The 26,958-nt window shown below is 49.5% G+C and overlaps 1 protein-coding gene and 1 long non-coding RNA gene across 2 annotated transcripts in view; both read right to left on the bottom strand.

Annotated features, from left to right (window-relative positions):
• LOC133282503 (uncharacterized) overlaps positions 1-26,958 on the bottom strand; it is a 55,002-nt gene that overhangs the window by 8,891 nt on the left and 19,153 nt on the right. The window lies entirely within an intron of this gene.
• Positions 18,678-26,571, bottom strand: LOC133282494 (transcription factor E2F4-like). Its single transcript, XM_061478483.1, is given in 4 exon segments — positions 18,678-19,056; positions 19,558-19,667; positions 26,379-26,411; positions 26,413-26,571. Coding segments are annotated over 4 exon segments (519 nt in total). The 5' UTR covers positions 26,533-26,571; the 3' UTR covers positions 18,678-18,800.

Here is a 26,958-nt window from a genome sequence, read left to right as displayed (position 1 = left end):
CGTCACCCTCACTGAGAAGAAGTTTCTTCTCAAGTTTAACTGGAACCTCTTGTGTTCCAGTTTGTACCCATTACCCCTTGTCCTATCATTGTTTGCCACTGAGTAGAGCCTGGCTCCATCCTCGTGACACTCCCCCTTTATATATTTATAGACACTTATAAGGTCACCCCTCAGTCTCCTCTTCTCCAAACTATAGAGACCCAGCTCCCTCAGTCTTTCCTCATAAGGGAGATGCTCCACTCCCTTAATCATCTTCGTTGCCCTGCGCTGGACTCTCTCCAGCAGCTCCCTGTCCTTCTTGAACTGAGGGGCCCAGAACTGGACAAAATATTCCAGATGGGGTCTCACCAGGGCAGAGTAGAGGGGAAGGAGGACCTCTCTTGACCTACTAACCACCGACCTTCTAATACACCCCAGGATGCCACTGGCCTTCTTAGCCACAAGGGCACAGTGTTGGCTCATGGTCATCCTGTCGTCCACTAGGACCCCAAGGTCCCTATCCCCTACACTGCTCTCTAACAGGTCGTTTCCCAACCTATACTGGAACCTGGGGTTGTTCCTGCCCAGATGCAGGACTCTACACTTTCCCTTGTTATATTTCATCATGTTATTCCCTGCCCAACTCTCCAGCCTGTCCAGGTCTCGCTGGACGGCAGCACAGCCTTCTGGCGTGTCAGCCACTCCTCCCAGCTTAGTGTCATCAGCAAACTTGCTGATAGTACACTCAATTCCCTCATCTAAATCGTTGATGAATATATTAAATAATACCGGTCCCAGTACTGACCCTTGAGGCACTCCACTAGTTACAGGCCTCCAACTAGACTCAGCCCCATAGACTACAACTCTCTGGCTTCTCTACTTCAGCCAGTTCGCAGTCCACCTCACTACCTGATCCAGTCCACACTTCCTCAATTTAGCTGTGAGGATGCTGTGGGAGACTGTGTCTCAAATGCTTTGCTGAAGTCAAGGTAGACTACATCCACCGCTCTGCCATCATCCATCCACCGTGTTATTTCCTCATAAAAGGCTAAGAGATTGGTCAAACATGATATCCCCCTGGTGAAGCCATGTTGACTGCCCCTCATAACCCTCTTATCCTTGATATGCCTTAAGATGGCACCAAGGATAAGGTGTTCCATCACTTTCCCAAGGATGGAGGTGAGGCTGACAGGTCTATAGTTACCCGGGTCCTCCTTCTTGCCCTTTTTGAAGACTGGAGTGACATTTGCTTTCCTCCAGTCCTCAGGCACCTCTCCCGTTTCCCAAGACTTGGTAAAGATGATGGAGAGTGGTCTAGCAATGACTTCCGCCAGTTCCCTCAGCACCCGCGGGTGCATCCCATCTGGACCCATGGATTTATGGATGCATAGATTGCTCAACCAATCTCTAACCCATTCCTCATCAACTAAGGCAAACCGCTCCGTCGACCTGACTTCATCTAAGGTCTCAGGGGTACAGGGCTCTTCAGGACTGCCTGCAGCAGAGTAGACAAAGAAGGCATTCAGTAACTCTGCCATCTCTGTATCTTCTGTCACCAGGGCACCCATCCCGTTCATCAGTGGGCCTACATTGCCTCTGGTGTTAGTTTTGTCTGCCATGTATTTGAAAAAGCTCTTTTTGCTGTCCTTGACCCTTCTCGCCAGGTTTAATTCTAAGGACGCCTTAGTCCTCCTAGCTGCCTTCCTACATCCTCTAGCAGCAGCCTTATATTCCTCCCAATTGGCCAGCCCCTCCTTCCATGACCTGTAAACTCTCCTCTTCCACTTGAGCATACCCAGCAATTCCCTATTTAGCCACGCAGGTCTCTTGGCCCTCTTCCTTGACTTCCTATATGCCGGGATGCTCCGATCTTGAGCTCGGAAAAAGGAATCCTTGAATGTCAACCAACTATCTTGGGCCCCTTTACCTTCAAGCAGCCTTGCCCATGGGGTTTCCCCTAGCAATTGCTTGAAAAGGCCAAAGTTTGCCCTGCTAAAGTCCAGGGTTGCAATTCTACTTGGTATTCTACTAGTCCTACCACACAAGATCCTGAACTCCACCATCTCGTGGTCGCTGCAACCAAGGCAGCCCTCAACCCTTACTGCTTCAACCAGATCCTCCTTGTTAGTGAGGATGAGATCCAGCAGCGCTCCTCTCCTGGTCGGCTCATCTACCATTTGCAGAAGGAAGTTATCATGCATACACTGGAGGAACCTCCTGGACTGCAGCTGGGTTGCCGAGTGGTCCTTCCAGCAAACATCAGGGAAGTTAAAATCCCCCACGATGACCACGGCCTGTGACTGTGAGGCCGCTCTCAGCTGCCTGTAGAAGACCTCGTCAACTTCCTCACCCTGATCTGGTGGTCTGTAACAGACACCCACAACAGTTCCCCCCTGCCAGCCTGCCCCTTAATTCTCACCCACAGACTCTCAACTCGCTCATCATCTGTCCCCGGAAAGAACTCGGTGCATTGTAGTTGCTCCCGCACATAAAGAGCAACCCCACCACCCTTCCTGGCTGGCCTGTCTTTTCTGAAAAGGACATAGCCCTCCATGACTATATTCCAGTCATGTGAGCTGTCCCACCACGTCTCTGTAATTGCCACCAGATCATATTCTCCTGACTTAACACAGGTTTCCAACTCCTCCTGCTTATTTCCCATGCTGCGCGCATTGGTGTACAGGCATTTCAGGGAGCGAGCTGAGCACACCGATTTCACCCTAGGATTATAGGAGGCCTCCCAGTCTTCATTAATTCTGGAGCGCTGCCCCACTGGGGCAAGCCCAGCTACAACCCCATCCCCCTTCAAATCTAGTTTAAAGCTCTCCAAATGAGCCCTGCTAATTCGTGCCCCAGCATCCTTTTGCCTCTGTGAGACAAACCTTTCTAACTTGTCATTGTCCAGACTGGTGCCCTATAAAACCAGCCGTCATCAAAGAATCCAAAGCCCTGCCTGTAGCACCAGTCTCAAAGCCAATTGTTTATGAATTGAATCTTCCCATTCCTTCCCACATCATCAGTGGAAGATGGAAGGAGTGAGGAGAAGATCACTTGAACCCCAGACTCTTTCACCATCCGCCCCAAGGCCCTGTAGTCTTTCTTCATCCCCCTCAGACTGCGGGAAGCAGCTTCCTCCCCACCTGTCTGGAAGACCAGCAGCGGGTAGTAGTCTGTCGGGAGCACCAGGTTGGGGAGCGCCCTAGTGATATCCCTGATCCGGGCTCCAGGCAGACTACACACTTCCCTATGATGAGGGTCAACTCTGCATATCGGGCCCTCTGTTCCTCTCAGAAGGGAATCCCCTACTACAATGACCCTTCTTTCTTTCTTAACAGAGGCAGTCTTGAGGTGCAAAGTCGACCCCCTTTTCCTATGTGGCCTTGTGGGCTGGCCTTGCCCCACATTCTCACCTACCTCTCTTTCAAGATCCAGGGCCTCGAACCTATTACGGAAGGACACCTGGGGAAGCAGGGCAGGAATGGGGGAGGGTTTCCCACGAGACTGAACTGGAACTCGCTTCCAACCCTCGTCGTCTTTTTGGTCCCCTACCTCTGCGCAACAGCTACAGGGCAGGGGCTGTCTCGGGCCATCCCCCTCTGTGTGAGAAGGCAGGGGGTCCTTCCCCTTTTGGAGGGTATCTCCCTGGAACCGTTCCGACTGGCACGCCAGGGAGTTACTCCACCAGTCGATCTCCCTTTCACACTCCCTGATGGTCCTCAGGGTCTCAACCCCCTCCTTAAGTCTTGCCACCAGGCTAAGCAGATCTTCTACCTGCTCACACCTCACACAGGTGGAATGCTGTCCTCCCTCCCCCGGCAGCAGCAGGCTCTGGCACTCCCTGCACCCAGAGACCTGAACAGCCACGGTTTGGGACGGGGTCTCTGTCTGAGTTGCTACAGTCTTCTTACTGCAAGCTCTCTTTCTGCAGGCAACCATATTGGTCCGCAGTCTGGGACACCAACAACACAGTCAGCAACACAGTCAGCAACACAGTCAGCAACACAGTCAGCAACACAGTCAGCAACACGACCTGCTTGTTCCTCCCTGCGCCCGGTGGGCAGCAACCGGTCGTTGCCCTCTCAAAGGCTTTCTCAAGGCAAGCAGCAGGGGAGTGGTCACCGTCACCGTGGGAACGCCCCCCGCCACGTCAGCCTCTCTCTCGCAAGGGCTGCTGGGGCTTCGGGGATTGGGAGATGTCGGGAATCGGGATTTCCCTGCGCTATTCTTTCTGATTTTCCTAATCTCCGTTGACCCTCGCGGTCGCTGAAGCGTGCCGGCTGTGGCTCTAGCTAGGCTAGCTCCGATCAGCTGACTGAATGTCATATATCCATTAAAAATTTTTGCATGAACCCAACAATACACAAAACACCGATTGCCCTCAACACACACACACGTGTGGGATCCCACAAGCACACTCCACACAAGTACAATATTTGAAACACAAAAAGACAATTATTACTCCCACTACACAGTCCCACGTACAGAACGTGGCATAAGGACCCTGTGGAGACTAACAGAAAAACAGCTCTGAGAAGCATCATTGCAGTGCAAGGTGGCAGGCTCAACCTTAGTGGGCGTCCCCGCAGAGGCTCTGCCTCCCCCACAGCACATGAGGCTTGGGCTTTTATACTGACAAAAATGCACACTCATTCCGACACAGGTGGCCAGCCTGTGCTGGAAGAAGTGGCCAGCAATATCTACAAAGGTCTCCAAAGGTTGATAGAAACCTGGACATACTTATTTTTACCAGCTTCTAGTTCATGAGTATCACAGAGAGACTGTATTAAATGAGTCACAGTATGCCCAATACCCCTGATAAGAACATATGAAAGACCTTCCCACCACTGAAAACACACACAATGTGGCGACCACACTGGGAACATAAGCCAGATCAGATTCATGATCAATGATTCTATTGTATTACAAGTCATTACCATAAAGTACAATGGGACAAAAACCTTAGCCCAAGCCCCACACTTGAAAAACACTAATACAGCAAATACCGGATGGACGTAAGATACGATATACTGAAACTGTGAGATCAAGAGGAACAACCTTGAGAGCCAATAAATCAGCATTGTGACGAGTGACTATCAATCCAGTCAGATCTGTTCTTATCTCAACCCCTCGTGCCCCACGTTGGGCGCCAAAAATAACTGTCGTGGTTTAAACCCAGTCAGGTAACTTGTTCACTCACTCCCAGTGAGTGGTGCCGAGCTGACAACAATCGAGGTCCGTGTCCGTCCCCCCCCCCGCACCGGGGCTCTCCCCTTCCCCGCTCCCAGAGGAACAGGGAGGAGGATCGAGAGAGTGCAACTCCTACGAGTTGAGACAAGAACAGTCCAGCAACAAATCACCACCGCTACTATCAACTACAACATTGATAAGGGAAAATAACAAGGGAACAGAACATGATACCACCGGCCAAGAAAACGAGTTCCACCCGGAAGCCTGTGTCCTTCCGGGTAACTCCCAGTTACCCCCCACCCCGGACATGACGTGCTGTGGTATGGAATACCTCCCCGGCTAGCCCGGGTCAGGCGCCCCGTCCCTGCTTCCTCACAGCTTCCCCTCCTCCCTGGCAGAGCATGAGCCTCACAGAGTCCTTGGTCAGGGTAAACATCACTTAGCAACAACTGAAAACATCGGCTTCACCAACACTGTTCTCAAGCTGGAAGTCAAAACACAGCACTGCACCAGTTAACACAAAAGAAAAACATGACTGCTACTGCTGAACCCAGGACAGAGTCACATCCATTTGCCAAAGCTGAAGAGGCTAGAGGCCTCGAGGGTTGACTCCAAGGCCTATACCTACTGCTTGGCCTTGACAATCGGGACAAGATTAGTGATTTTTGTCATGATGTGATCTAAGGCCTCATACTGAGCTTTTGATAGAACTCTTTTTTGTTCTGCCTTTGACTCACCCTTTAGAAGGGGCATGAGATCGGTCAGATCATCATTTGAGATTTGAGCTATTTTTGAATTTTCAGGGATGTTGACCGGAGGAGCATGCGTTTGCACCATGATCCCAATATTACCAGTATAGTCAGCATCAATTACACCGGGTAATACAAAGATTCCTTTCCTTGATGCTGATGATCGTCCCAGTAGCAAAGCACATAACCCATGCCCAAGAGGCCCATTTAATTTAGATGGAATACAATGAACAGAAGTGTCAGTTATGGTAAAATCTATTGCTGTTGCCACGTCCACTCCGGCACTCCCTGCGGTGGCGGAGGGGATGCAGTCCAGACACCCTCATTTTGTGTTGTTGCGCAGGGTGGCATCGCACTCACATTCAAGTTTCCCAACGGGGTTCCGTCTTATTTAAACTTTGAAGGACATTCAATTGTCTTGTGGCCAAATTTGCCACATTTAATACATTTTTCTGCAAAATCAGTAACACCACACTGAGGGGGTCGGGTTGCTGAACTAATTTTCATTACAGTACACTGCTTTTTAAAATGTCCCATCCGTCCACACTTATAACATCTCATACCTTTAGTACCCCCATGTCGTGGTTTAAACCCAGTCAGGTAACTCGTTCGCTCACTTCCCCCTCCTTTGTTGCCCTCCCCCTGCTCCCGGAGGGACGGAGAGGAGAATCGAAAAGAATGCAACTCCCACGGGTTGAGATAAGAACAGTTTAGTAACTAAGGTATAACACAAATCACTACTGCTACCACCAATGATAATAATGATAAAGGAAATAACAAGGGAATACAACACCTCACCACCAGCCGACCGATAACTTGCCCCCCCAGCCCCAATCAAGAACCGACCGATACCTCCTCCAACCCTGCAGACTCTCAGCCCCTTCCGGCTAACTCCCAGTTACATCCTGGGCATGACGTGCTGTGGTATGGAATACCTCTTTGGTCAGTTTGGGTCAGGTGTCCTGTCTCTGCTTCCTCCTGGCTTCCCCTCCTCCCTGGCAGAGCATGAGGCTCACAAAGTCCTTAGCCAAACCAAAATATCGCTATCAGCTCTGTTCTGGAGCTGAAAGTCAAAACACTGCACTGCACCAGCTACCAAGGAGGAGAAACATGACTGCTACTGCTGAACCCAGGACACCCCACAATCACCCTGACCTTGTTGTAGAAGGGGTTTAACAGCAGCGGCGAAGGCAGTAGCCATGAATCCAGACTTTTCCTCTGCTGTGCCCACTTTAGAACATGCATCCATCATTTCTTGAAGACCAGCAGATTTTGGCAAAACCTGCAAAATATGCTTACAAGCTGGGTTAGCATTTTCCATAGCCAGAGACATAAGCATCGATTCTTTAGCATTAGATGCCAGATCAATATTCTTTTTGATAGCCTCTGTCAATCTGTCAATAAATTGCATATAGGGCTCAGTAGGTCCCTGCTTTACTGATGTATATGAAGGATTAGGCTTTCCTGCTTCCGGCACAGCTTTCAGAGCAGCTAAAGCCAATGGCTGTGCTTGCTGTAAAACTTCAATTTCATACGAGCTTGTACTCCATCAGGGTGAAATTGTCCCCTTCCCAATAACATTTCAGATGAAACACCGTGCAAAGGGTGATGAGGATTACACTCTGAATTCTCATCTGCAGCCCTTGCAGCAAGCTCCTCAAACCCACTTTTAAAATGCAGGAGCTGTGAAGGAGTTAATAAAATTGCAGCCACTCTGAGACAATCATTTGGAATTAGAACATTACTAGAAAAGAAAGCAAATAACATTTGCTGTGTATATGAGGAAGACAACTCATACTGAGTTATTGCTCCCTTAATTTCTTTCATAGCTTTCCAGTTCATAGGAGTCCAGACAGACTGTCCCTGAGAATTTATAATAGAAGGGAATGCAACAGGAACATCTATCGGTAAAATAGTACCGTCTATAATTGCATCCTGAATGCAGCCTCGCCATCTCATGGCACTCGGATTAGCTTTATTAGATGTAGGAGTCGGTGGTAAGGGCACATCACACGGACTGATCATATCTGGTTTTTCTGTTCTTTCTGGGGCTTGCTGCCTCTCCTCCCCCAATTTGTCCAGACGGTCCCGCAAGTCCTGCAATTGCTTATCTAAGGATTTTGTCCATTGTCCCCAGTTCCACTCATTTTGCAGCTCCAGTGGGAGCGATGCAAGCGGTGGTGTATGTGGCGGAGGTGGGTATTTATTTGGAGTTACACTCTCCTCCTTAGGAGACTCCCACCCCGGCAAAAAATCTTGGAGATTAAGTTTAGGGGCAGTAGCAGCACAAAAAGGGTTAACATCAGTTTGTTTCAGTTGCTCAGTAGCCGATACTGGCTCCCGAGTATCAGCTGGAGCTACTGCCGGTAAAGGCATTGTCGACAAAGGATAGGGGAAAGGCGCAGGGTCCTCAAACTCTCGTACTGTACTGTGCGCCGGTTTTTGACCGTAATGTTTTATGCCCGAAACAGACGACACTACCATAGCTGTAGCACCGGGTGCTGAATCTAATGTAGGTGCCGAGCCCTGCTGTTGTGAAGGCGAGTCAGAGAGAGCTGTAAAAACGGATTTTGCCGCCTGTTTCTCAGCCTTCATTGCGGCTAGAGTCCCTTTCAGTAGTAACCAGGGGGCAGCAAGAGACTTCGCCTCCTTAAACCCACAAGTAACTTGATCCCACAGGCGTGCCCCAATTTTTTTTCCAAGTCCCGAGTTCAAAAGCTTCATTAACCCCCTGGATCAGCTCTTTTTCTTTACTCCAGAGCAACAATCTTTTTAACAGATTATCGTCATATTCTATCCCTCTCACTGAGAGGATATGCTGGAAGAGCTTAAGGATGACCATTTTTTTTTTTTTTTCCCATCCTAACCCTCTTCCAGACCCTGTTGGCTGTCACCTTATTTGCACTGCGCAGTGTCTTCCGGGCTCACTAGGCTCTGTTCCGAGGCGACTACCTCCCAGTCCTGGTCCTGCCGGATCAAACCCAGCCGACGTCCCTGCGGCTCCGCGTTTTCCACTTTCTTCGGTGCCACGCGCTTTAATTCTTTCAGCTTCAATATGAAAAATAAGGGGGGGTCCCTGTTCGGGCGCCAATTGCCGCAGAATATATATGGACTCAGTCAGAGATCAATATGATCAGACAAAAAGCCCTTTATTACAAAGCCTTAACCCCTTAAATACTATTTCTTACATGCACTTACAGTGATTTGGCATATTATGATTAGATACATGTCTTGAAGACCCTTTGCAACTAGCATATAATTGGTTAAACACAGGTGTGGGAACTTGACCTCGAAAGCTTGCCAACAGTCCACAGTTCTCATTAATTCGGTGAAATCCAGCTGCTTCTTATCTTGCTTGCTTAGGCTTCCTTGGGCCTCTCATAGCCTTGCTGTATCTTTCAAGATTATTCAGAGTTTATGTACCAATTATCCATTCTCCTGTAAGAACACTGCCTCCACAGTTTTCCCTTCTTTTTTTTCCTCACAGTTGCTCACCCTGCTCTGCAGCTGCTGCAGATGCCTGCCTCTGCAACAGCACTTCTGTTTTAACCCTTTCTTAACTGTGAATGTTAATGTGCTGCTTGTTGCCAGTGACAGCAATCTCTTCCTCCTTATCAATATCAGATTGGACAGATGCAGAGGGTGCTCCTCTCAGAGGTACTTGTGATACATAATTTTCCCTGATATCACAAGCTGAACAACATCTCTCCAGCTTAACTTTCAGTTTTTCCCTGTCCTTTTCCAAAGCCAAAATTAAGGAATCTGGCAGAGCTATATTAATTTTGCATTGCGTCTGTCACTCTGGGTGGTTTCTTAAAGTGAAAAACATATCTGCATACATTACTTCATCCCATTTTCCTTGCCGCCTCAAAACAACATTAATTGTAACAATGTATTATAGTTCAGAGTTCCATTTTTAGGCCATATCTCCTGATCTTCCAGAGTGTACAAAGACCACCACTGGTTACAATATTTTACCAATGTTTTCTTATTTACTGAGCCCCCAGAAGACCCTCCCAGTTCTTTCCAATTTGCCAAAATGCACTCTAAAGGACTCTTTTTCAAGATCTCTCCACTCTGCTGATTTTCCATTATCAATCTCACATTCACACACACACGGTATCCCACAGACACACTCCGCTCAGTTACAACACTTGAGACAGAGACTAAAATTCAATCAAACAAACTCCTTATCCCTACATCCTGGTTTTGTATCCTGTTTTTCTTACACTCATTTTGTACTTGATACAGGGTTAACCAATGTACAAGGGGGTTAGAGGAATTTGCTTGCTTAAACAAAAGTGTTGTCTGTACCTATCATGCCAACTAAGCAGAACAAAGGCACTAACTATTGATAAGGAAAAGCAGACACCTGGTTCTATTGACAAGGAAAAGCAGATGCTTGATTCCACTGATAAGCAGCTATTAATAAGGAAAAGCAGACCTCTGAAGGGAGAGAAGCAGATGGTTTATGGCTGGGACACTGACCAAACCATACGTGAAGACTAAAAGGTGAAAAGTTCAAGGAGAGGAAGACTCATTTACTTCATCTTGAAGACCCCTGCCCATGACCAGAGGGGTCACTGCGCAGGCACAAAGGACGTTCTAGCTCATTATAATCCAATGCTCAGGCATTGGAACAGGCTGCCCAGGGCAGTAGTGGAGTCACTGTCCCTGGAAGTGCTCACACATCGTGTAGACAAGGCCCTCAGTGCCATGGGTTAGTGGTGGCCTGGGCAGTGCTGGGGAACGGTTGGACTTTATGAGCTTAAAGGTCTTTTCCAACCTGGTTGATTCTATTATCTTTACGGTGTCGGTGATCAAGCAGAATCTTGGTGTGGGGCAGGAACAGAGAGCAGAACGAGCCGAGCGAGGCTCCCACTGCAGCACACGGACGCCTGCACCGCTGGAGACCCCCGAGTCCCGACCACCCCGAGTGGTGAATTTCCAAAGTATTGGAGGGACACACTGACCTAGATACTTGCCCATACTATCCCAAACACCCTACCACTCATGGCTGTCCTGCCTCCAGGAAAATGTCTTGGTCCTCCTATATCGTCGTTTAACCCCAGACAAGACCCAAACCTGACTCTGCTTAAATCTTGAAATCAGACAAAATGGTCGTGGGTAAAACAAACTCTGTATGTGTACCAACATGGTGATCCCCATCGCAATCAACTGCTGAGGTGAGTAGCTCGAGAGAGGACGCCTTCAACACCGTAGTGGGGGTGAGATAAGCGTCCAGGAGCCTCAACTCAGAGCAACAAGAGCCACCGAGGGAGCCTCAAGTCCTCGACAGGACCTGCCCAGGAGCTCGAAGCTTAGCTGACGCAAGCAGCTGACTCACAGGGGGCAGAGTGAGGAGCAGCTACACCAGCCCTGACTGGTTAAAATCCTGCCCCAGGGAGTGCGAGCAACCAGGAGCACATGGAGGCAGTTTGCGCGGCCGTTTGCTCAGGCAGGCGAGCGGGACGGTGAGCACTCGTCGTATGACCGGGGCCCGGTTTGGGAGCTCTGCTCTGGCTACCCAGGCGGTGGCTGGTGTAGGCACCCAGACAGAGCCAATGACAGGGGAGGCTGCAGTGCAGAGCTTGGAGTGTAGAGAGTGCCTGCACTGGTCTTGTGAGGGAATGGTGCACAATGGGCAGGGCTGCACTCGGTGCTCCCTGGAAGAGGTCTTCCCCTGGGGTGGTCTTCTCCCTGGGGATGGTCTTCTCCCTGGGGTGGCTAAGCTGCGGGATGCTGTTAATAGACTGCAAGATATCAGGGAAGCTGAGAGGAAGCAGGAATGCTTGGTCCCAGCCCAAAATGTGCAGGGGCCTCAAGCTTGCCTCTAGCTCATAGAATCATAGAATCATTAGGGTTGGAAAGGACTTTAAGATCATCTAGTTCCAACCCCCCTGCCATGGGCAGGGAAACCTTACACTAAATCATATCACCCAAGGCCTCATCCAACCTGGTCTTGAACACTGCCAGGGATGGAAAGAAGGAGGCCATTAATCCAGGATGCTGGGAATTAGTAACAAAAAAAAAAACAACAAACAAACAAAGGAGGAAAAGGACAATCAAAAGCAAGGGGCTTCCTCCTATAGCTGTTGTCCCCACTCAGAACCGCTTTGCTGTCCTGCAGGGGGCTAATGAGGTAACGCACTCGAGCCAGAAACAGCCGGCTGATGCACTGGTAAAGAAGATATCTACTGGTGCTGCCAGGAAAAAGCAGCAGATCGTAGTAGTAGGGGACTGTGCTTTGAAAGGGACAGAAGCACTTGTCTGTCAGCCTGACCCCGTCTCAAGGGAGGTGTGCTGCCTACCAGGGGCATGGATCAGGGATGTAGCAGAGAGGCTGCCTGCTCTAGTAAGTCCCACGGACTATTACCCACTTCTGGTGATACATGTGGGCGCTAGGGATATAGACAGGAGTAGCCTGGGGAACATAAAGAAGGACTACAGAGACCTGGGGGAGGTGGTTAGGGGCTCTGGAGCTCAGATAGTCTTTTCATCAATTCTACAGGATACAGGGGAGGACCTAAAAAAAGCTAAGAGGAACAGACAGGTTAATAAATGGTTAAAAGGGTGGTGCCATAGTGAGGGGTTTGGGTGTCTTGAACACAGGATCCAAGTCTGTAGGCCAGGTCTAGTGGGGGCTGGTGGAGCTGGTCTGATAAAGAAGGGGAAGAGCAGTCTTGGTAGGAGGATTGCCAGACTGGTCAAGGAGGCTTTAAGCTAGATGTGTTGGGGGAGGGGGCATCATTCCGTCTCAACACACCCAGTCAGTTGTGAGCACCTATAATAAATGCTCGGAGCAATGCAAAGATATGCCAGCCACTCCAGCCAATGAGCCCGATTCATTTGGAGCTCTGCTCAGATGCCTCTAAACAAATGCCCGTAGCATGGGGAACAAACAAGAGGAATTAGAGACGTGTGCACGTCTATGGGGGTACGATATAATAGGCATCACAGAAACATGGTGGGATGGCTCCTATGACTGGATTGTTGGAATGGAAGGTTATAGGCTCTTTAGAAAACAGAGGCCTGGCAGGCAGGGAGGGGGAGTTGCTATTTCTGTTACGGATAGGCTGGAGAGTATGGAACTCTGTCTGGGGACAGGGGGGCAGTTAAAACAGAGTTTGTAGGTCAGGGTTAAAGGGAACATAGCTATGGGAGACATTACTGTGGGGATCTGTTACAGACAGCCTGACCAAGAAGAACCTGCAGATGAAGCACTCTACAGACAGATAGGAAAAGCCTCACGCTCACAGGCCCTTGTTCTCATGGGGGATTTCAACCACCCCCACATCTGTTGGAGCGACGGAACGGCCCGGCACAAGCAATCCAGGAGATTCCTCAGTTGTGTGGAAGACAACTTCCTTCTGCAAGTAATAGAGGAGCCAACAAGGAGAGGTGCCATGCTTGACCTCGTGCTCACCAACAGGGAAGGGCTCATTGGAAATCTGAAGCTCCAGGGCAGCCTTGGATGCAGCGATCACGAGATGGTTGAATTTGAGATCCTCAGGACAGTGAGAAGAGCGTGCAGCAAGCTCACTGCCCTGGACTTCAAAAGAGCAGACTTCGGCCTCTTCAGGAACCTGCTTAGTAAGGTTCCATGGGAAAAAGCCTTAGAGGGCAGGGGGGCCCAAGACTGTTAGTTGATATTCAAGGATCACCTGCTACAAGCTCATGAGTGTTGCATCCCAGCTAGAAGGAAGTGCAGCAGGAGGGCCAGGAGACCTCCTTGGATGGATAAGGAGCTGCTGAGGATGCTTCAAATGAAAAAAGAGGATTATAAAAAGTGGAAGCAAGGACAGGCAGCCTGGGAGGAATACAGGGATGTTGCCAGGGAAGCTAGGGACCAGGTTAGGAAAGCTAAGGCCCAGTTAGAATTAAACTTGGTGTTGTGGTTTAAACCCAGTCAGGCAACTTGTTCACTCACTCCCAGTGAGTGGTGCCAGGCTGACTACAATCGAGGGTCCCCCCCCCACCGGGGCTCTCCCCTTCCCCGCTCCCGGAGGAACGGGGAGGAGGATCGAAAGAGTGCAACTCCTACGGGTTGAGACAAGAACAGTCCAGCAACCAATGTACAACACAAATCACCACCGCTACTACCAACTACAACAATGATAAGAGAAAATAACAAGGGAAGAGAATACAATACCACCGGCCAAGAAACGAGTCCCACCCGGAAGCCCATGTCCTTCTGGGTAACTCCCAGTTACCCCCCACCCCGGGCATGACGTGCTGTGGTATGGAATACCTCCCTGGCTAGCCCCGGTCAGGCGCCCCATCTCTGCTTCCTCACAGCTTCCCCTCCTCCCTGGCAGAGCATGAGGCTCACAAAGTCCTTGGCCAAACCAAAACATCATCGTTATCAGCTCTGTTCCCAAGCCGAAAGTCAAAACACAGCACTGCACCAGCTACCAAGAAGGAGAAAAATGACTGCTACTGCTGAACCCAGGACACTTGGCTAGGTATATTAAGGATAACAGGAAGGGATTCTACAGGTACATAGCAAATAAAAAACAGACTGGGGAGAATTTAGACCCCCTCAGGAAGCTCTCGGGAGGACTAGCTACACTCAGTTTTGAGAAGGCTGAGGTTCTGAATGACTTCTTTGCCTTGGTCTTCACTGGCGAGGGCTCTGACGACACCACCCAAATCTTGGAAGGCCGACGCAGGGACTGTGAGAATGAAGACCTTGGGCCCACTGTAGGAGAAGATATGGTTCGAGACCATCTTAGAAATCTAAACGTGCACAGGTCCATGGGTCCTGATGAAATCCACCCATGGGTCCTGAAGGAGCTGGCGAATTAAGCTGCTAAGCCACTAGCAATCATATTTAAGAAATCATGGCAGTCAGGTGAAGTTCCTGACGACTGGAAAAAGAGAAATATAACCCCCATTTTCAAGAAGGGGAAAATGGATGACCCAGGGAATTACAAACCAGACAGCCTCACCTCTGTGCCTGGCAAAACCTGGGAGCAGATTCTCCTGGAAGGCATGCTAAGGCACATGAAAAACAACAAGGCGGTTGGTGACAGCCAGCATGGCTTCACTAAGGGGAAATCCTGCCTGACCAATCTGGTGGCCTGCTATGATGGGGCTAAGGAACTGATGGACAGGGGTAGAGCAGTTGATGTCATCTAATTGGACTTGTGTAAAGCATCCATCAGTCCATGGGACCTGATGAAATCCATCCACAGGTCCTGAAGGAGCTGGCAAATGAAGTTGCTAAGCCACTGTCCATCATATTTGAAAAATCATGGCAGTCAGATAAAGTTCCTGATGACTGGAAAAAGGGAAATATAACCCCCATTTTCAAGAAGGGGAAAACGGATGATCCGATGTCCTGGGTTTAGCAGTAGCAGTGAATTTTTCTCCTTCTTAGTAGCTGGTGCAGCGCTGTGTTTTGCCTTAAGCCTGGGAACAGAGCTGATAACACTGATGTTTACTCTGACCAAGGACTTTGTGAGTCTCATGCTCTGCCAGGGAGGAGAGGAGGCCAGGAGGCCAGGAGGAAGCAGGGACAGGACATCTGACCCAAACTAGCCAAAGAGGGATTCCATACCACAGCATGTCATGCCCGGGGAGGTAACTGGGAGTTACCCAGAAAGGTACTCTCTTCTTGTTCGGGCTCCTTAATATCCCTAGCCAAGTTTAATTTTAACTGGGCCTTAGCTTTCCTAACCTGGTCCCTAGCTTCCCTGACAACATCCCTGTATTCCTCCCAGGCTGCCTGTCCTTGCTTCCACTTTTTATAATCCTCTTTTTTTCATTTGAAGCATCCTCAGCAGCTCCTTATCCATCCAAGGAGGTCTCCTGGCCCTCCTGCTGCACTTCCTTCTAGCTGGGATGCAACACTCATGAGCTTGTAGCAGGTGATCCTTGAATATCAACTAACAGTCTTGGGCCCCCCTGCCCTCTAAGGCTTTTTCCCATGGAACCTTACTAAGCAGGTTCCTGAAGAGGCCAAAGTCTGCTCTTTTGAAGTCCAGGGCAGTGAGCTTGCTGCACGCTCTTCTCACTGTCCTGAGGATCTCAAATTCAACCATCTCGTGATCGCTGCATCCAAGGCTGCCCTGGAGCTTCAGATTTCCAATGAGCCCTTCCCTGTTGGTGAGCACGAGGTCAAGCATGGCACCTCTCCTTGTTGGCTCCTCTATTACTTGCAGAAGGAAGTTGTCTTCCACACAACTGAGGAATCTCCTGGATTGCTTGTGCCGGGCCGTTCCGTCGCTCCAACAGATGTGGGGGTGGTTGAAATCCCCCATGAGAACAAGGGCCTGTGAGCATGAGGCTTTTCCTATCTGTCTGTAGAGTGCTTCATCTGCAGGTTCTTCTTGGTCAGGCTGTCTGTAACAGATCCCCACAGTAATGTCTCCCATAGGTATTCTCCCTTTAACCCTGACCTACAAACTGTCGATTGCTCACCTGTCCCCAGACAGAGTTCCATACTCTCCAGTGTATCCCTAACAGAAATAGCAACTCCCCCTCCCAGCCTGCCGGGCCTATCTTTTCTAAAGAGCCTGTAACCTTCCATTCCAACAATCCAGTCATAGGAGCCATCCCACCATGTTTCTGTGATGCCTATTATATCGTACCCCCATAGACGTGCACACGTCTCCAATTCCTCTTGTTTGTTCCCCATGCTACGGGCATTTGTATAGAGGCATCTGAGTCGAGCTCCAAATGAATCGGGCTCATTGGCTGGAGTGGCTGGAATATCTTTGCATTGCTCCAAGCATTTATTATAGGTGCTCACAACTGACTGGGTGTGTTGAGACGGAATGATGCCCCCCTCCCCCAAAACAAACCCGAACATACTTTTTTTTCTTTTTTTTTTTTATTTAATCCAAATAACAAATTCTTATTTGACAGAGTCCAAGCATGGAAATCTTCAAGCCCTAACTCACTTTGAGAGAGTTCAATAACTGTCAGTTAGATAAAACAGGAACTGAAATTCAGCCTGTACCACAGTTCAGCAACACAAGCAGTTGAACAAGGAACCTCTGCAAAGCTCACGCTCAGGAGAGGAACAAAAGTCATGTAAAGCATATTCCTACAGGAAAACTGAACAGACAATGGAAAAACATAGATCAAGCCTCTCTTCTAGAAGGAATTCAGATCTGTCTTCTAATCTCTGTGCATTTTGGTGAGGTCTGACTTCAGACATACCGCTTTACAAAAACCAGGCGCAATAAAATGCAAACCAAGCAACAAGTTGCTGGTCTCCAGTGAACTCAGAACAGTCTGGAAGAGTTATCTGGCTCCAAGCACTGTCAAACTGAAAACACAGTCCCTGCCCCAAAAGTGCTAGCTCCAGTCAGAAGAAACAGTAAAGCAAAGGGGGTGGTTGCATAAATTACTAGCAGGAACTTGAGCAGTATAGAATAGAATCATAGAGTAGTTAGGGTTGGAAAGGACCTTAAGATCATCTAGCTCCAACCCCCCTGCCATGGGCAGGGACACCTAAATCCTGGTGGTGAACAAGGAAAGCACACAAAGGCAAAGATGAAAAATAGAAGAGCTGATGAAGTGTAGGATGAGAAGAGTACTTGGAAGAGATGAGAAGGTTGAGATTACACATGGCTGGGGGAGATCAGGATAAACAGCTTCAATTTCTGCTTCACGAAAGCAGATGCAGGCTGCCCGTGGTCAGAAGAGGGGAGATGCCCACCAAAACAGATAGGAGCTGTGACTCCACACTGCTTCAGCAAGAACAGTTGTCCTGCAAGCTACCAATCTGCACAGTGGCCACCAGGGAATTATTTAATTTGGTTTGGATCCTACAGCTATGATTAGAATTGGCAATAGCAAAGAAAGATATACTCCTGTGGATTTTCTTCACTTCTGCCCCACAGAGACACATACAGCTTTTTATACAGGCACCTCACAGCTTTAGGAAGGCAGTACACAAGGGAGGAGTGAGATCACAGCAAGCAGTGTATTCCCTTCCGTCCTGCTCTTCACTACCTCCCTCTTGCATTCCTGTTGGTAGAGGGCATGATGCAGCTGAGGGACCACTTTTTACTGTCTTCCTGCTTACGCCCAGATTTCTACAATGCAATACATCTTGCTTCCTTTTATTAGGACATTGTCCACCCAAGCCCTTACAATCAAGGGCTTCTAACTTAACACACGCACCCCCCCACATAGTGACACCCAGCAAAAAGACTTCCTTAGGATAAGCAGCTATGTTCCTGTAACAGAAACCACCTGCCCGCTCTGACGGTGACAAGAAAGCTACAAGTCAGTGCTACACAAACCCAGGATGGCATCAGAGCTCACACTACATTTAACCTGATGCTGTTGGGCAGTCCATGGTCCACTGTATCCTCTTCCCTGAAGAGAGAAGAGCATCTGGAACAGACTGTCAGGACTACAGCATTACATCTTTACAATGAAATGCCATTTCCTCACCTGTGAAGCACTTACAGATATCTTCATGTGTCACATACGCTAATGTTTCCAAGGTTAAGGAGAAAGACTGCAACTTCCTGTGCAGACAGAGAACTCAAAGGGCACCTGGTGCTTCCTTCCTTAGCACAAGAAACGCCATTCTCAGAAAGCTTCCTGTGCCATGCTCTGAAGTGGTCTGCAGGTGAGGTCTGCAAGCTACATGCTTGTCATCGCTGACATCCTAAGAAGCAAACCACAGGAGCAGCTCTGCGCTCAGGGAAGTGGCACCTGGGAGTCAGAGAGAAGCACTTTTCTCATCATGGTAAATATTGCATTTTTACTTCAAAAAGCCAATCAAGGAGTCATGCACCACAGAGAAAGCTGGTTCCCAGGCTAGACAGTTACCCCAATTCCAAAGCCAGGCACTGCCTCTTGACCCTTTCAGTGCAAATCCTCTGGCAGCAACAGGTCACCACCACTCCTCTGCCCTGATCAGGGTGGCATCAACCCAGCCCTCAGGTCTCTGCTTCCCAGCCCCACAAGTGAATGTGGAGACAGAGTAATCAGTTCACACAAAGGATATTGACTGTTCTGCATGTCTTCTTTAACATTTTTGATGCTCTGCTGAACCCACATCTGCTGCTGCTGCTCCAGCTCCTGCTCCCACTGCTCCAGGTCCTCTATGTCTGCCTTCAGCTTGATCAGTTTATGAGCTATTTCATGTGTGTTGCAGCCAGGACCCACTCCTCTGTGCAAGGTAAAAAGAAAGGACATGCATCAGGCCCTGCAGGCATCCAGACCAGGCCCAACCTCTCATAGAGGCTGCCACCCCCCTTACTGCCACCCCTATTTCATGCCAAAGGCCAGATGACCCAGAAAGCCTCATCAGTACCTGCTCTAGATCCTCACCTCCCAGCACTGCAACAGTGTATCTTTGGTACATCTTCCTACATTGTTCAGACTGACAGGGCTCTCCCCTATCTCCAGTCCCATGACAGGCATCTTTCCTAGCCCAAAGTGCTGCAAATACTTAGTTTGTATCAAAATAACAGCCCTGCTGTAAGAGACATGCCATAAGTACTTCAGCTTTCCTCATTACTACCATCAGCAAAGCCCAGCTGGGGGGAAGTACCAGCATGCATGGACTACTGAGGAACTTTGCCCTGAGCAGGGCATTTTAACCCCAGTGCCACTCAGACCTGGCCTAGAAGGATCCTGTGAACTATTTAAAGCTTCTCTTGTCACTCACTTCCACTGGATACTGTTCTTGGACTTCTTTTCAATCAACCCGATGCCTTCCAGGACATTTGTGATATCGTAGATCCGTCGCTTCTGTTGCACAGCCAAGGTATCCGCAGCCTGCAAAACGGTTAGACTCTTCACTCCAAACTCTCAGTCATGTTTCACTCCTTCCTGTCTGTCAGATTGATTCCCGGCAAAGCGCTCTGCTTGCCATCTCATTCCTCTCTTGGTCCAGCACCTCAAATTACAAAGCCATGTTCCTAATACCATTATGATCATAAGAAGCTGCTGACCCTTGATCACTTTTCTGACCTCGCAACCTCCTCATTAAACACAAACCAAATTCCAGCCATCCTGCTCACAGTGGATCCACAAGTCACCATCACACAGCACCAAAGCAGTGCCAGAAGACGCTAGTTCGGCAGCCTGAAAATTCAATGCTCCTTCAGGCTAGAAGAGATGAGGATGGGAAGAGGAATGCAGAGATCTGCCTGAATAACTGACAATAGGGCTAAGTCAACACTCAAAATGTATTTTCTAAATTGGATCTGATGAGATTTATGGAATATCAACACTTGTCAAGAGGCAGATTCCTCTCTTTGAAAGACAGGAGGCAGAACGAGCATAAGAACAGCTGCAAGGCAGGAGCTTGGGAGCAGCCATAGGACTTCCTGCCCTGCTCATACATTGCTCCCTTCAGGCTATGGGACCGTTGTAGTTTAAACACACCGGGCAACCCAGAACCACGCAACCGCTCACTCACTCTCCCCCATTCCTCCCCCAGGTAAAGGAGGGATGGGGAAGAGAATCAAAAGAATGTAAATCCCACAGGTTGAGATAAGAACAGTCCAATAACTCAAGAATAAAACAAACCACTACTGCTACCACCAATAATAATACTGATAAGGGAAATAACAAGGGAAGAGAACACAACTGCTCACCACCCACCAACCGACACCCAGCCCAACACGAGCACCGATCTAGCTCTTCTGGGTAACCGCTCCAAGGTTATACAGAGGGCATGATGTGCTGTGTTATGGAATACCTCTTTGGCTAGTTTGGATCAGTTGTCCCATCCCTGCTTCCTCCTGGCCTCCCCTCCTCCCTGGCAGAGCATGAGACTCACAAAGTCCTTGGTGAGAGTAAACATCGGTGTTATCAGCTCTGTTCCTAGGCTTAAGGTAAAACACAACGCTGCACCAGCTACTAAGAAGGAGAAAAACTGACTGCTACTGTAAACCCAGGACACTATCTACCCCTTATTCCAAACCATTCACATCATGCTCAGATCCCAAATTTTCAATATACCATCGCTCTTACATATATATACATCCACATACACACAGACAGAGAGAAAGAAATCATCTCTTAGTGCATGGACCAATCCCTATAATGCTGCCGAGTCCATTTGGTCCATGATGTCAGGTTCCATCTCTTGTAACAGTATTTCAGAGCAGGAGAGGCTGTGTGCAGTGTTGGATCATTGACTGCTGATGCTGATAGTTTCTTTACTGCAGAACACGTCCGGTTCTATCAAAGTTCATTCTCTGTTGGGATGATGGTTGGAGGGAAGTCAGGGCTAGTCACTGGCGACCTGAAGACATCTAGTTGATGGGCTATAAAAGTATTACACAGCAGGCAACAGCATACAATTAAGTTCATTGGCTGTTTTCCCCTAAAATCAAATCCCCTTGAAGTAGACATCGGACTTCCCCATCTTCCTGCATTACCCACCAAGTATATCCTGGCCCTTGAGCAAAAGCAATCCCACGAGTGGGTTAGCCTTTACCTGAAGCAGGAATAACCCAGACTGTCTTCCCAGCAAATTCTTCATATGCTCTGCATTCCCAACTCCAAAATCAGGGACCTTGAGTCTCCCCTGGAGCTTTCAGCCAGAGGCTACAGATAGGACCATTCTCCCCAGCTGCGGTACAGAGTATATTTTTTACATGTGGCCGGGACCAGAGTGGTCCAAGGTCTACTGCATGAACTACCTTGAGCATAATTTGCTCAAAGGCTTGCCGTTGCTCAGGGCCCCATTTAAAATCATTCTTCTTCTGGGTCACATGATAGAGAGGGCTTACAATCAAACTGTAATTCGGGATGTGCATTCTCCAGAACCCCACTGCACCCAAGAAAGCTTGTGTTTCTTGCTTATTAGTTGGTGGAGACATTGCTGTTATCTTTATGATCACATCTGTGGCAATCTGGCAAAGTCCATCCTGCCATTTTATTCCCCAAAATTGAATCTCCTGTGCAGGCCCCTTGACCTCACTCTGTTTTAAGGCAAAACCGGCTTTCAGCAGGATTTGGATTATTTTCCTCCCTTTCTCAAAGATTTCTTCCGCTGTATCGCCCCACACAATAATGTCATCAATCTATTGCAGGTGTTCTGGAGCTTGACCCTGTTCCAGTGCAGTCTGGATCAGTCCATGGCACATAGAAGGGCTGGGTTTCCAGCCCTGGGCAGTCGGTTCCAAGTGAACTGGACACCCCTCCAAGTAAAAGCAAACTGTGGCCTGCACTCTGCTGCCAAAGGGATTGAGAAAAATGCATTGGCAATATCAATTGCGGCATCCCACTTGGCTGCCTTTGACTCCAGCTCATACGGAAGCTCTAGCATGCCCGGTACAGCAGCACTCAAGGGAGGTGTGACTTCATTCAGGCCACGACAGTCTACTGTTAGTCTCCACTCCCTGTTAGACATTCGCACTGGCCATATGGGGCTATTAAAGGGCGAGGAGGTACTGCTGATCACTCCTTGGCTCTCCAGTCTACAGATCAGCAGATGTAGGGGAATCAGGGAGTCTCAGTTGGTGCGATATTGTGGCCGGCGCGCTGTTGTGGTCGCGATTGGCACTTGTTGGTCTTCAACTTTCAGCAACCCCACAACAGAAGGATCCTCGGAGAGACCAGGCAAAGTGGACAGCTGCTCAATTTCCTCAGTCTCCAAAGCAGCAATACCAAAAGCCCATCGGTACCCTTTTGGGTCTTTGAAGTACCCTCTCCTGAGGTAGTCTATGCCAAGGATGCATGGAGCCTCTGGACCAGTCACAATGGGGTGTTTTTGCCTTTTCCTCCCAGTCAGGCTGATTTCAGCCTCCAGTACAGTCAACTCTTGGGATCCTCCTGTCACGCCAGAAATATAAAGGGGTTCCACCCCTTGACAGCTTGATGGCATCAGGGTACACTGTGCACTGGTATCTACTAGAGCCCTCTACTTTTGTGGGACTGATGTGCCAGACCATCTGATCCACACAGTCCAGTAAATCTGATTGTCCCCTACCTCCACCTGGATGGAGGCAGGGCCCCTCTGATAGTCACCACAACGTTGGACGCTTAAGTCGTGGTAAAAGGGATTATTCTTCGTTATCACAGGAGCTGGAGTAAAATCAGCTCTTCCACTCCATCTGGGAACCTGCTCACCAGAGACTGAAGCCACAGCTCTCATGGGATGATCAGCCTTGACCTTTGTTCTCCTCTTCAATTCGCTCACCTGTTCCTCCAAAGCTGAGGTAGGTTTTCCATCCCACTTCCTCATGTCTTCTCCATGATGCCACAGGTAAAACCATGGGGTGGCCCGTGGCGTATACCTCCTATATCTTCTCTCTCGAGCAGTAGGACGCCTTTTGTTAATAGCTGAGATTTGTGTTGGTATATGTGGGGAGCTGGATAGATCAGATAGATTGTCTCTCAATTGTCTGAACTCCTGGGACAGTTTTTCCACAGCTGAGATGATGGAAGGGGTGAGATTGTCTTCGAACTCTCAGAGTTTATGAGTCATCTCATCCACTGTTAGTGGTACTATTGCCATTCCAGGTTACTGGTGCCAATGAATGGGCATATGTTGACGGTGCATTCTGTGTAAATTTCCGCTACATGGTTCATGTACATTTGACTTCATCTGGATCTATGGGTGCATCCCTGGCATTCGGCTTGATGTGACAGATCATCTCTAGAACGGCTGATTCCCTCAGAGACTGGATGCCTTTCTCTAGAGTAGTCCACTTGGCCGAACGACTCATCACATCATCCTCGCATGGAAACCTTTCTTTCACAGCTGCCAAGAGCCGCCTCCAAAGGCTGAGGGACTGTTTCTCTCTTGCAACTGCTTGGTCAATTCCCCCTTCCCTAGCAAGTGATCCCAGCTGCTTAGCTTCCCTACCTTCTAGTTCGTGACCGTCGGCCCCACTGTTCCAGCATCGGAGCAATCAGGTGATGATATGCTCCCCTGGTTGACGGGTAAAATCTTTTTGCATATTCCGTAGCTCGCTTGAGGTCCGGGGTCGAGAAGTCACCTCTTCTTCTTGTTCTTCCTTCGATTCATGTGACGATGCCCTGGGTAGTAAGTGCATTGCCACTGCTTCTTCATCTTGTTTCTTCATTTTTCTTGTCTTTTTTTTGCTTTTTCTCTTGCGTACAGGGGCAACCGATATTGGCACAAATTGGTCCTCTGGTTTAGCTGCAGTGATTAGCACTGTGGTTGGAGCGGCAGCAGTATCTGTTGTCGGGGTATGAGTAGCTGCCACACTTGTCACTGGGGTTGGCATAGCTGCCCTGCTTGGAGCTGGGGTAGCTGCATTGTCTGTTGCGGTCGAAGCTTGAGTAGCTGCTGTACTTGTCGTTGTGGCTGCTGTAGCTGCTGTGCTTGGAGCTGGAATAGCTGCGCTGACTGCTGCTTTGCCATCAGATCCAGGGACAGTTTTTCCACTATATACCTCCCAAAGTATAGAGGTAGTGACCACACTGGGAACCCAAGCCAGATCAGTTGCATGATCAATGATTCTATTGTATTACAAATCATTACCATAAAGTACAGTGAAACAAGAACCTTAGCCCAAGGCCCACAGAAGATAAACACAAAGACAGCAGATACCGCCTGTAAGTAAGGTACGACATGCTGAAACTGTGAGATCAAGAGCAACAACTTTGAGAGCCAATAAATCAGCATTGTGACGAGTGACTATTAATCCGAAACAATGAATGCTTATCACAAATACGATTAGGCACACTCCGGTCAGATCTGTCGTTATCCCAACCCTTTGGGCCCCATGTTGGGTGCCACAAAGAACTGTCGTGGCTCAAACCCAGTCAGCAACCCAGGACCAGGCAGCCGCTCACTCTCCCCCCCCCCCCCCCCCCCGCCTCCCCTCGGTCCCAGAGGGATGGGGAGGAGAATCAAAAGAATGTAACTCCCACGGGCTGAGATAAGAACAGTCCAGTAACTAAGGTATAACACAAACCACAACTGCTACCACCAATAATAATACTGATAAGGGAAATAACAAGGGAAGAGAATACAACCGCTCACCACCCACTGACCGATACCCAGGCCGAGACCCAAGCAGTGATCTCGCCCTTCCGGGTAACTGCCCCCAGTGTATATACTGGGCATGACGTGCTGTGGTATGGAATACCTCTTTGGTTAGCTTGGATCAGGTGTCCCGTCTCTGCTTCCTCCCGGCTTCCCCTCCTCCCTGGCAGAGCATGAGACTCACAAAGTCCTTGGTCAGAGTAAACATTACTGAGCAGCAACTGAAAACATCGGTGTTATCAGTGCTTTTCCCAGGCTGAAAGTCAAAAACACAGCACTGCACCAACTACTAAGGAGAAAAATGACTGCTACTGCTGAACCCAGGACACACACATACCCACATAAAGAGGTATCTGTATAATCCACAGCAGAGGAACTTCACCTAGAGGAAAGGTCTGGGTTTAAGTACAGTACCTGCCACAGAGTTACTTCTTTTAGGTAAAGAGATTCAAAACACAGAAGTAAGGCATATTCACAGGGCAGCCTAAGGGAAGCAGGGACAACCTTGGGAAGGGGTGAATCTGACCCCATTCTCCTTCCTGCTGTGGGCAGAGTGCAGCAGGGAGAAATAGTTGTTGTTGTATGTATGTTTCTATAGTTCTAGGAGGCTTTATAGGTCTGGATAATCCCCCTGTACTGGGCACTGATGAGGCTGCACCTCAAATCCTGTGTCCAGTTCTGGGCCCCTCAGTACAAGAGAGACATTTAGGTGCTGATGTGGGGCCAGAGAAGGGCAATGGAGCTGCTGAAGGTCCTGGAGCACAAGTATGATGAGGGACCTGGGGAGCCTAGTCTGGAGAAGGGAAGGCTCAGGGGGGAACCTTATCGCTCTCTGCAACTACCTGACAGGAGGATGGAGCCAGGAGGGGGCTGGTCTCTGCTCCCAAGGAACAAGGGATGGGACAAGACCAGGTCGGACGAGGCCTTGGGTGATATGGTTTAGTGTGAGGTGTCCCTGCCCATGGCAGGGGGGTTGGAACTTGATGATCTTAAGGTCCTTTCCAACCCTAACTATTCGATGATTCTATGACAAGATGAAACAGCCGCAAGGTGCACCAGGGGAGGTTTAGACTGGAGATTAGGAACAATTTCTTCCCCAAAGGGTGCTCAGGCATTGGAACGGGGTGCTCAGGCATTGGAACAGGCTGCCCAGGGCAGTAGTGAAGTCACCGTCCCTGGAAGTGCTCACACATCGTGTAGACAAGGCCCTCAGTGCCATGGGTTAGTGGTGGCCTGGGCAGTGCTGGGGAACGGTTGGACTTTATGAGCTTAAAGGTCTTTTCCAACCTGGTTGATTCTATTATCTTTATGGTGTCGGTGATCAAGCAGAATCTTGGTGTGGGGCAGGAACAGAAAGCAGAACGAGCCGAGCGAGGCTCCCACTGCAGCACACGGACGCCTGCACCGCCGGAGACCCCCGAGTCTCGACCCCCCCACACACGCAACCGTGCCTCGGGCCCGCTTCCCCGCCGCAGGGCCCGTCCCGCCGAGCCCACCCCTGGGCCTCCCCGCACCAGCCTGAGGTCGAGTACGCCATCCTTGGCCTCCCTGCAACAGCGACACGAACTTGGTGGTGAGCAGCCCCAAGCTCTTCGCGTGCCGGCTCAGCGCCGCCCGGCTCCCAGCCTCGCTCCTACCGCCGGGGTGCTCCGGCCCGCACTCCGCCATCTGCTCACTGCCCACCGGCTCCGGCCCCGCCACGCTTCCGTTTCCGGGCCGCGGGGCACCACAGGAGCTTCTGGGGAGGGAGTGGGGCGGTGACTGCTGCCTGAGAGGACCCGCCCGGATCGGGATTCGGGACCTCCCGCTGCGGGCGCAGCCTGGCCAGGGTACGGCGCGGGGCGTCCCTCCCCTCACATCCAGCGGCACCAAACTCTGTGTGAGAAACCTGCTCAGCAATCAAAATTTTACAGACGGAAATTGTGAAGCAAAGAGCCCTTTAACAGCATGCTGGGTGCATCATCCACGGACAGATGAGCACACCCGCTCAACGGACATTTACAGTTTATATATCTTTCTAGGTTTCGCCTCCTGACCATGCCAGCCTTCCTCTGAGAAATTATTTACATTTTCCGCGAACCCTAAACCTTCCCC

The sequence above is a fragment of the Pezoporus flaviventris genome, unplaced genomic scaffold (assembly GCF_033815535.1).
Source record: "Pezoporus flaviventris isolate CSIRO_AGI_PZ_B2104156 unplaced genomic scaffold, CSIRO_AGI_Pfla_v1 ptg000125l, whole genome shotgun sequence".
Classification (NCBI taxonomy): Eukaryota; Metazoa; Chordata; class Aves; order Psittaciformes; family Psittacidae; genus Pezoporus; species Pezoporus flaviventris.
Note: the sequence above shows the minus strand (reverse complement) of the source record. Positions and strands in the feature narration are given on the sequence as shown.